The 11,512-nt window shown below is 46.9% G+C and overlaps 1 protein-coding gene across 1 annotated transcript in view; it reads left to right on the forward strand.

Annotated features, from left to right (window-relative positions):
* nmnat3 (nicotinamide nucleotide adenylyltransferase 3) overlaps positions 1-11,303 on the forward strand; it is a 106,327-nt gene extending 95,024 nt beyond the window's left edge. Inside the window, exon 5 of the mRNA XM_038815681.1 lies at positions 10,718-11,303. Within this exon, the coding sequence (XP_038671609.1) occupies positions 10,718-11,049 (332 nt within the window). The 3' untranslated portion in view covers positions 11,050-11,303. The remainder of the gene's footprint in view (positions 1-10,717) is intronic.
* Positions 11,304-11,512: the final 209 nt, after the last annotated feature.

The following is an 11,512-nucleotide window of genomic DNA, read 5'->3' on the forward strand; positions in this document are numbered from 1 at the left end:
AATTGCTTATTCATCTTACAGATATACTGATTGTGCAGAATGTCTGTAAAATGTTATTTGTGCAGAGCGCCTGTTGTTCATCTACACAATAGTAACTGCACTCAAAGACTACTTCATTTTGTGAAGGACTTTGAGAGGTGTTGTCCTGGTAAGGTACAATGTGAATACAATTATTGTTATAGCTTTACTTATGCAATTTAATATGAGGAGCTCACTGTGGGAGTGCCTGGTGGCTCATTTTGTTTGACCTATCTAATTTATCAAATTTGATTGCAATCTAAGGAAGAGGGAATTTTTTTTTCAAAAGTCCATAACAGAACATGCAGTGAAAATTTCCCTTTGGAATCAGTATGGAAACTCTTTCAGAGAAATTTTCCACACAAACCGCTCCTCGGTAAAATCTCTTCAACAATACAATGTGACCTCTTCAATCTAGTCTCGGCTGAAGCACAGTAAAACGTCTTTGTTCAGTCTGCTGGTTTTTCTCACTAACCCTCAGGGGTATGCATTTAAAATAATTATCTGCAGATCCTTTCCTCAGAATGGATTTGCTCCATAACTGGGCACTTAGGAGGCATGGAGAACGGTATTAATTTTTAGTCAGTCGTTTTGCAAATGCTTACCCTTGATGAGTTAAAAGAATTGACTATGCTTTTGTGAGAGGGAGGAAGAAGAAACAGAGATAAGTTTCAAGAAAATACTTGGCTCAGCAGCATTGTTTCTTAGTTGAGCAATAAGTTTTGGAAAAAAAAGACATTTCCAAGGTTTTTATCCTGGGGAAATATTATTCAAGCATACGAACCTGTGGTACAAAGAAACGTCACTCAGATTTTTTTAAATCAGCGTCCAAATTTTCAGTGTAAGAACTTAACCAAATCTAAAGCACTACATGTCCTCGCCCAAAGGTGCGAGTATTATGAAAGTACAGGCTGTTCAACGTATCCACAAAGACTATAGACGTGCGTGTTTTTATGTTTTTTACCTGCATTGTCAGAAGTCTACAGTTTTAGTATGAGCAATAAATAGTCATTCGAATCACTACATTGGATGCCAGTGAGGTGGGGAAGGTTGAATGGCAAAAAAGTATTTAATCATGATGCTTTAGTCAGCATGGTGTGGACAAGCTTGATGGACCAGCCATTCTTTTCCTATTTGTCAACTTAGTATGTTCATCATCATGAGTTCTCTGCCTTAATGTAGGTCATTGGTGATCATTCACCAAACCATATAACATATACACTCTTCTTTGAACAGAGGCCTGAACAATCCCCATCCACCACCACTCTCCTCCACCTCGCTGAACTTGTCCCCTCACTGAACAATTTCTCCCTTTAACTTGTCTCACTTTCTCCAGGCAAAAGGCTCGGCTATGAGTACCCATATGGTCCCAGTTTTGTCTGTCTCTTTATGGAGTATGTGGAAAATTCCCTGTTCCAGTCCTACTCTGGCCCCTTCCCACAACTCTTTCATCGGTACATTGACAACTGTTTCAGTGCCGCTTCATGTTCTTGTCTGTACCTGGAAGATTTTATCAGTTTTGCTTCCAATTTCCACCCCTCTATTACTTCACATGGTCTATCTCCACCATTTCACTTCCCTTCCTTGACCTCTCTCTCGAGATAGACTGTCCACTAGTATCCTTACAAGCCCACCGACTCCCACAGCTATCTCGACTACTGTTCTTCACTTCCCACATCTTGTTGGGACTCCATCCCATTCTCCCAGTTCTCCTCCGTCGCATCTGTTCCGATAATGCCACTTTTCGAAAATGGTGCTGCTGACATGTCTTCCTTCTTCCTTAATCGTGGTTCCCTACCTACTGTGGTTGATAGGGCTCTCAACTGTGTCCGACCCTCTCCTGTAATTCTGCCATCACACCGTCCAATCCCTCCCAGAACCAGGATAGGGACCCCTTTATCCTCACTTTTCACCTCACCAGACTTGGCATTCAAAGGATCATCCTCTGCCAGTTCTGTCAACTCCAGCATGATGACACCACCAAACACACCTTCCTCTCACTCCCCCTGTCAGCATTCCGCAGGGACTGTCCTTCCAGGATATCCCGGTCATCACCCCCAACACCGTACTCCCTTCCCATGTAATCGCAGAAGGTGCAAAGCCTGTCCCATTACCTCCTCCATGCTCACCATCCAAGAGACTAAACATTCTTTTCAGGTGAAGCAGTGCCTCACGTTCACTTTGTTCAATCTCCAGTTGGTGCTCCCAATGCAGTCTACTCTACATTGGAGAGACGAAGAACATAAGGAGTAAGAGTAGGCAATTCAGCCCCTTGAGCCCACTCCACCATTCAATATGATCATGACTGATCACCACTCGGCCTCAATTCCACTTTTCTGCTCGTTCTCCATAACCCTTCAACATATTACGAACTAAAATTCTGTTTATCTCCTCATTAAATTTAATCAAAAAGTCCAGGTATCCACTGCTCTCTGAGGTACTGAATTCCACAGATTCGCAACCCTTTGAGAAAAGTAATTTCTCCTCATCTGCGACCTCTTAACCTAGAACTATGACCTCATTCTAGATCGCCCCACAAGAGGATGCGTCCGCTCAACATCAACTTTGTCAATACCTTGTATCATCTTATATATTTAATTAGATCTCCTCTCATTGTTCTAAACTCAAGAGAGTACAGGCCTAAACTGCTCAATCTCCATTCATAAGATAAACCTCTCGGCAGAGATTCGCCGAGCCTTGGCGCCAAAATCGTGTGGAGGTGGAAAATGGGATGTCAGACCGGCAATTGGGTCCGACGCCGGAACGCGAACCTTCAGCAACTGGAGAATCGGCGCCAGTCACACATGCGCAGTCAACGCGGCGCCAGTCGGGGACCGGGGGTCGTGGTGATTCCCCGCGGTCGATCGGCTGAGTTCCCGCCGGCGTGGTTCAAGTATGGTTCCACCCGATGGGAGCTTGGCAGTGCGATGCGGTGGCCGTCCTGGTGGGGGGGGGGGGATCAGTCTCCAGGGGGGGCTTTCACGATGGTCAGGCCCGCGATCGGTGGGTTCACGCGATCTGGGGGGGCCTACCTTCGTCCGCGCCAGCCCGCTGTGTGGGTCTGCCATGTCATGCTGGGCCAGCGCGGAAGCAGCTGGCGCGCGCATGTGCGGACCCGCGTCCGGCAGTGCAGGGCTGCGTATCGGCAGCCGGAGCTGCGTGGAGCACTCCGGCGCCATGCTGGCCCCTTGTGCCATATGGAATCGCTGGGCCAAGAGGCCCGTTGACGCCGGCGTCAACACATAGCCACCGTTTTGAAGAATCACGGCCCTTATCTTTGGAATTAATCTAGTGAACCTCCTCTAATGCAACTACATCCCTCCTCAAATACTCTGTGAGAAAATAGAAAGTGAAACCATAAACAGTGAGTGCAGTTAAATCTGACACTGAGTGATTGGACTGTACTCGGTGCTTGGAATGCACTTACATCTCTTTGATGTAGTCAATGTTTACAAACCATAGGCCACTGAAGAGATATGAATGGATTAAGGCTGCAGATAGTTTTTACCAGCTGTCAATCACAGGCCATTACTCCAAATCTATGAATGGCTTACAGGTAATAGATCTGTGGGACCTAGACATGGAGGAATGGACAGGTGAAACTGCAAGGTAAGTATTACAGATATAATGCTTCCCACTGCTTCCGTTTGCACTGACCTCTAGCTTCCAAACAACGATCCCTTTTCTGGGGTAATGGGGCTGGTCTGTGTGGGAGGGGATCTGTGTGTGGGGGGGGGTCTGTGGAGGGGTTCCTGTAGACAGGGAAACCCTGTGGAGGGTCCCCCAATACAGGTGTCTCTGGGGGTACCCCTATTACAGGGGTCCCTGGAGGGGGTTCCCCATTACAGGGGTCCCTGCATGGGGGGGGGGCTATTACAGGGATCTCTGGGGTATTCCTCTATTATGATGGTCTCTGGGGATTCCCCTATTAGAGGGGTCTGAGGGATACCTCTATTACAGGGGTCTCTGAGGGGTACCCCTATTACAGGGGTCTGAGGGGGATCCCCCTATTAAAGTGGTCTCTGGGTGTTCCCTCTATTACAGGGATCTCTGGGGGTTCCCTCTATTACTGGGATCTCTGGGGGGTCCCCCTTTTATAGGGGCCTCTGGGGGGTCCCCCATTACACGGGTCTCTGGGGGGGTGGCATAGGGGGTTGTATGCTAGAGGAAGTGTGGGCATGCTGTGCAGTGTTTTGTTGGGAGGGGGTGCTCCTTGGATGGGCTCTACCTGCGTGGTCCTGGTGTGGTGGAATTTGCTGCCCACCGCGAGGTCTATCATGTCAGGTGTCACAATTGCTGAGACCATAAGTGATCTGCGCCCACGTGATTCCCAGCTGCGGGGACCGGCGAAACACGGGAGGCCATAGTATAGGGCGGCAGGTCCGCTAAACAGGTGAAAATGGGTCATTAAGAATCCCACCCAATATATCTGTTGTAGTTTCTACTATGGGTTGGGTGAGGAGGCAGGTCCTGTGTCCAACTCAGCCAGAATGGCAAGTGAATCTTGTGCGGTTGCCTTTAACCAAATCCACATGCTAACCATCCAACCTATGGAGCTAATCAGTATGTTCACATATATTCATACAACTAAAAAACAATAAAGACAATCAGTTTTAATTGATTTTGTCATGAAGGTATTTACGAAAGATATTTTGAGATTTGACCGGTGTATTGGTAGTGAGATAACAGGCCAAGCCAGTATTTTGTTTACCAGTATTGAATGGATAGTGGCAGTAGAGTGGGGTTTGACTGATAGATGGTGAGATGTAATCCACACTTTCAATGGAAAAACAGAATGACTGTGAATAGTCTCCCGGTCTCGCCGAAGGCAATGGTGTTTTCCATGGCTCGCCGGCCACACCACTGGAAAGTCCATCACGGGGGTGGGCAGAAAATCCCAGCACATAGTAATACCTGAACGAGAAAGCAGAAAAATCAGGAATGATATTGAAAAAACACAACGGTCTTGAAAAGGCAAAAGTATAAATGAATACAGCAGCAGTGGAGTGCGCAAAGCAAACACAACTAAAGGAAGCTTAAAAAGAAGCAGCTGAAGAATGAAATTACCTGAAGAACAGAAAGGCGAGTGGGGCGAGAAAGAATCACCAGGACCACATTGGAATAATAAAAATGGCATAAAAAGAAGGATCAGAAAAACTGAAAATATAAAACAAAATTAAGTGAGAAAGCAAAGAATATTGTATGCAAATATGTGACCGAATGAACCAAGCCAGAAAGGTGAAGTAATGGATTCAGAGCAAATAACGATCTTGTAGGAACTCAGAGACTTGTTCAGAATAATAATATCGCCCAGTTTTAATAGAGGAATGAACCAAGGACACTCATTGTGCGGAGAACAATAACCGCCTTAATGCCAAGCTCCAATAACATTAATCTGTTACCCTATGGGAGGTGACCTTGAGTTTGTCAATGTTTCACCTGCCAAGAATAAAATGTTCCTTTGGTTAGGATCTGTGTTTATTTCAGCTTTTAAAGGTCTCTATTGAGATTTCTGTGAGCCTCCAAGAATGAAATCTCGCTGGGCGAGATCCAGGCTCGCATATTTAAATGTCGCATTCGGCTCGCTGGGGAGTTGAGGCCCCTGTGTGGTTGAGGACAGGGCAGGGTGGTATCCTGACACTCCCCCTGGCACCTGGGCACCTTAACACTGAATGTTATATAATATTCTTTGCTTTCTCACTCACCCAAACATGACAGTGCCAGCCTGACATTACTAGGGTACCTGCGTGGCACTGCCAAGGTGGCAGGGGCAAGGTTCCCGGGTGCAAGGTTGCCCATGTCAGGATTGGGCCCGGGTGGCCTTGCCCATAAGAGGTGGAGTGAGGGGGGGCGGCTCAAAGACACCGGAAGAGATAAGTTAGGCAAAGTGAGGATGCCTGGTGGGGACGCTGACGGGGGTCAAAAGATAGGAGCTGCCTTTAAAAATGGTGCCCTGATCCGTGCGTAGTCTTCCTGCAGGAAGTGACTTAAAGAGTGGCGTTGATGGGGAATTTGGGCCAAAAATAACATCAACGTGCTGTTGGATAGCGGAGCCTTTATCAGCGCTGCAAGCACCGAGAAACACCCCACTAAAGGTGCCATTCAGCAGACTTTAACTCAAGTCTGCTGAATAGCGCCCAGAGTGGTCCTTAGCAGACAAATGCTAACTGATACGTCTCTCTGTTTTGTACGCATTGAGAAGACCGTTAGGAACCTGGTGATCTGACTGTCATTCTTCTTGCTCGTAGGCAAGAGAGGAGGAGAAAACGTCAATGGTGGCAGAAGCAGAACCATCAAGAGGAAGAAGTAGCAGGGCCTACACTGCACGCAGAAGATGAACCCCAGAAAGTCGTCACTCGTAGAAATCTTGCTAGACCCAGGGTCTACAGTTGGCGCTTGACATATCTGCAAATGTCCGAGAACTAGTGTCACCAAAGACTATCTATGTCCAGGGAACTGGTTGCTTACATCTACCACCTGCTTCAGGATTTGGCGCCACGGGAACCTGGAAGGCATCTTCTGCCAGTGTTGGTAATAGTGACTGACACTCAATTTTTACAACAGTGGCTCATTCCAGGGCTCCACTGGTGACCCTTGCAGGATTTTGCAAACCTCCATACATAAGTGCATCCAGGAGGTCTGGGCTGCAATCTTTGTGAGACACACAACTTTGTCCATTTCAACCAGGAAATAAGGGCGATAGGATTACTGAAAAACTGTTAGTTTCCACAGGTGCAGGTGTCATCGACTGCACTCATGTGGCACTCAGAGATCACTGGCATCAAACTATCAACGATGTCAACCGCAAGGGCTTCCACTTGCTGAATGTTCAGCTGCATTGTGACCACACCAGACACACTCTCAAGGTGTGTGCTCAATTCCCAGGCAGTTCCTCAATTCCTACATTCTGTGCAGATCCCTGGCATGCTTCAGGGTCCACAGGAACTGCAGGGTTAGCTCCTCGGAGATGAGGACTACCCACTGAGGACATGGAGGGTGGCACCTGTGTGGAGGAAACAGAGTGCAGCAGTGATATTAAGAAGCCTTGCTCCCCCCTGGTATTGAAAATGGTTGATTCCAGCAAGTGCCTCTGCTATGGAGAGCAATACAGAAGCATTGGACCAAAGTCTCTACTGTGGCCACCACCCTGCCAGTGTTGACCTTGGTTCACTGGCCTGTCGCAAAATCACCTCAGTCTGAAGATGGATGGACTCCTTCATGGAGCCTTGCAATCTGAGGAGTGCAGCAGAGAACCTCCTTGATTTTCCCAACCTTACGTTTGGACCTCCAGTAACTGAGACATGACTGAGTCTAGAGGCTCGACATCTGACTCGGACTCAGCAGATTTCTAGACTCCGGCAATCCTCTGACTGCCAGCACCCTTGGATGCCCCTGGCTCTGCCTACTGTGGATCGGATCTTGTTATGTACTCAGCAGATTGTGAGCTGGAGGCTACTCTTGAACTTAGTTTTACTGAGGTGTGTGTGTCTCTGCGATGGTGAAGGGTGTGGGTGAGCGTTGTGATGAGTCTCCTATGTCGGAGTATGTGAATTGTGTAGATTCTTCTGTGCTGCCGCCGGGATGGAGTCGAGGACCTGACTCGTGAACCCCTTGTTTGCTTACCTAATGTGAAAGAAAGAAGAGGTTATTGGTGACTGGCAGGGGTCTGTGAAACAAGAGACATCACTTTCAGCATAGCTATATGAAGGATGCTGCAGTAGTGGAGAAACCACTTCACTTGGTTGAACATTGCTGACCTTACCATCAGAACAGGAATGTCCATGTCCTCACCAGCTAGCTGAAGCGCTCTTTCCTCAAAGTCTGTGAGGACCTTGAGTTCTGACATCCTCCCACCGATATGAGACCTCTCTCTCTCTTGTGTGTCAATTTGCCCTGCATTTTTTTTTCTTTTTTTTAAAATTTAGAGTACCCAATTATTTTTTCCAATTAAGGGGCAATTTAGAGTGGCCAATTCACCTAACCTGCACATCTTTGGGTTGTGGGGGCGAAACCCACGCAGGCACGGGGAGAATGTGCAAACTCCACACGGACAGTGACCCAGGGCCGGGATTCGAACCCGGGTCCTCAGCGCCGTAGGCAGCAATGCTAACCACTGTGCCACCGTGCTCAATTTGTCCTGCGTGGAGACCAATGGAGAGAGTGTAAGCAGGACAATTGCCAGGGCAAATGATAAGAATGTCTGGCATGTGTTCAGGGTGAGTGGGATCAGGGAGGTGATGAGGACATGACCCACAGGGGAGATGAATGTGTGTCTGGGAGAGTTAATGGTGCTGTCCCTTGAGCTGGCATTGAGTGAGATCGCTATAGATGTGTCATGCGTTTGTGAGCTATGAATGATGAGAAGAATGGCTTAACCTGGCAGAGCGGAGAAGATCATTCATCTTGCAGAACTGAATGACTGTCCTTGTCTACAGGACGTTGGCATTTCCCACCGCTGCTATCCCCTCCCATGCTAGATTTGTTATCTTGGTTGCAGGTCTTCACCCAGAGTGTGGGTAGAATACATTCTGGCAGGCCTTCACTATGTCCAGCAGGCATTTGAGTGAGGCGTCGGTAAATTTGCGTGCTGCATGTCTCCTGGGTCTAGCAACCATGACTTTCAAAGACGTGCAGGTTAAGTGGATTGGCCATGCTAAATTGCCCATAGTAACCAAAAAAGGTTGGGAGGGGTTATTGGGTTACGGGGATAGGGTGGAAGTGAGAGCTTAAGTGGGTCGGTGCAGACTCGATGGGCTGAATGGCCTCCTTCTGCACTGTATGTTTTACGTTCCCAACAAACTGCAATGTAGGCTAGCTGTGTGCAGGGACAACTTTAAAATATGACAGCTGGATCATTGAAGCTGAGGAGACGGCAGGGCAGACGAATCAGAGGCTGTCGCCCAGCAATATGGGATGGAACCCGTTCTGGCAAATTTGTTTCTACAACAGTCGCACAAAATGGCAGAAAAAGCCATCATTGCCATGGGCGGGCTCAACCCCGCTTTCCTCCGTCTGGCATTGGGCTTTGCCGATTTCTGAGACAATTCTGCCCAGTGTGTAATTGAGTTCTACAGGTCAAAAAGTCCCGAGATTGATTCCCATTCAGAGCTGAGTTAGCTGAGCTCAGTAGGCCATTACAATTTCCTCAGTTCCCTGAGGGAAACCATGTTGGGGTTTCAACTTCTGATTGGGAAAATAGAAACAGGAGTAGGCCATTCAGTTTGTTCTGCTGTTCAATTCACGGCTGACCTGAAACTTAAGGGTGGGATTTTCCAGCCCTGCACTGCCGAGATTGAAATGAAATGAAAATCGCTTATTGTCACGAGTAGACTTCAATGAAGTTACTGTGAAAAGCCCCTAGTCGCCACATTCCGGCGCCTGTCCGGGGAGGCTGGTACAGGAATCGAACCGTGCTGCTGGCCTGCTTGGTCTGCTTTAAAAGCCAGCGGTTTAGCCTTGTGAGCTAAACCAGATTGTCCAGTTGCGTTGAATGTCAATGGGCTTTTGGCTGGGCCGCTAACTCTGTTGTGGTGGGTCCTGCCATAATGGGCCTGGAAAACCCCAGCCTTAAATTCCATACACCCAGCTTTGCCCCGTTTCACATAGTACCTTTGATTAACTGAAATCTATTGAGATTTTCCAAGGTTGAGTTAATTTCTGGAGAGAAAAAGGTGGAATTAGCTGGAGGAGAATGAGGAGATCTTTTGCAGTTTAGTGTGATAGGCATCCACTGTGCTGCCTGGTACATGACTGCAAACAATGGTCCTATGAAGGGTTCTTGGCTGGTAAAATATAAAAGTCCCCTCAGTTGCAAATAGCAATGCAGGGTGTGCGGGGTGATGAAGCATCTCTTGTGTTAACGTTGGAATTGGGCTGCAATTGAGCGCATGTTTTAAGTTGGTTATTAGGAGCAGCAGCCACCAACAGGAGAGGTATTAGGGCTTCATTACAAGACTACAAAAAGATATTCACACTGGTTGTTGAAGGGAATTAGAAGAGTCTGGGAGTGGGGTTTTCTGGTCCTTCCCATCGGCGGGGTCTTCCAGTCCATCCAAAGGCACCCCCCGAAGCACGTTCCTCAATGGCAGGACGGGCAAGCCACACAAAATGCCTTTGACATCGGTGGGACTGGAAGATCCCACGAGCAGCAAATGGTGAGCGCCTCTGCTGCCGCCGGAAACGGTGGGGGCCCAACAATCCCAGCCTGTGTCTTTACTTGGCAGGATTAGAAGTAAATTTTCAGACTTTATTTCCTCAACACAAAGTTATTGAATATAACACCTTGCACCCATTGTTGCTATGGCACAAATGATGGAAAATACATTGGACTACCTGTTAGCATTATAGCATGCAAGCTGTAGAGCGACTAGCTTGAGTTCCACCAGGAGCTGTCATAACACACAGAAAATTATCCAAGTACTTCAACAACGGAGCTGTTAGGGAGCACAAGCATCTCTTTCATACAGAGAGCATAGGTACGAATAGGCTCCCAGGCTCAGTGACAACATTAAACACATCTGTTTGGCACTGATTTAGGTTATTTCACAGCACTGTGATACTTGTTACGTTATAATAGAATCTGTTGAAGCACATTCTGTCTGTTGGTCTAAAGCATTATTTGCCTTCCAGGTAAACATATTTTGATCACCATATTTGACTCATTCATTGATGTGTGGATTCTGTGTTAATCTCCTTGCAGTTGTACCAAGGCTAAAATTACTTTGTGGAGCGGATGTTTTGAAAACGTTTGACATTCCTAATCTGTGGAAGCACGAACACATCGAGGAAATAGTTCAGAAATTCGGTCTGGTTTGTATTAGTCGTGGAGATGTTGATCTGCAGAAATTTATCGACGAATCTAATATCCTCTTTAAACATAGGCGCAACATCCATGTGGTGAGGGAATGGGTAGTGAATGATATAAGTGCCACTCACATACGCCGTGCTTTGCGCAGAGGACACAGTGTGAAGTACCTGCTCCCAGAAAGTGTCATTGACTACATTCAGCAACACAACATATATACTACTTAAAGGTAGCAGCAGAATATTCATGAGAACCCACAGCCATCAGAATCTCAGAGCAGCATGATAAATCTGCTAAATGATTAAAGTGTAATTGATAATTTAGTCTGTAGGCGCCAACAACAGTTTTGTAATTCAAATTCAAAATAATACTTCTTTGAGAATGTCATAATTGTGTAGAAGAAATGGATTTACATTTTAATTGTATTTCTCTGTTGTTATCTGCAAAATGTATTAAAATTCATTAATTAATGGGTCATTTTTCAATACTGGATTCAGGCCACTGGAGAGAAAGAATTGCAACAGAGAAAATGCTGGTTTAACAAGCTAGACTATGCTTGTCTAAATCGTAAATTCATCCAGCCTATTGGGTCCCTGTGATGATGCGAGAAAAAAGAATGGAAAGGAGGCAACGGTTTTTCCATGGTCTGAATTTTCAGGATGGCGAGCGTTGGGCAACCGCCATCCTGAG

Source organism: Scyliorhinus canicula, chromosome 13 (assembly GCF_902713615.1).
Source record: "Scyliorhinus canicula chromosome 13, sScyCan1.1, whole genome shotgun sequence".
Taxonomy (NCBI): Eukaryota; Metazoa; Chordata; class Chondrichthyes; order Carcharhiniformes; family Scyliorhinidae; genus Scyliorhinus; species Scyliorhinus canicula.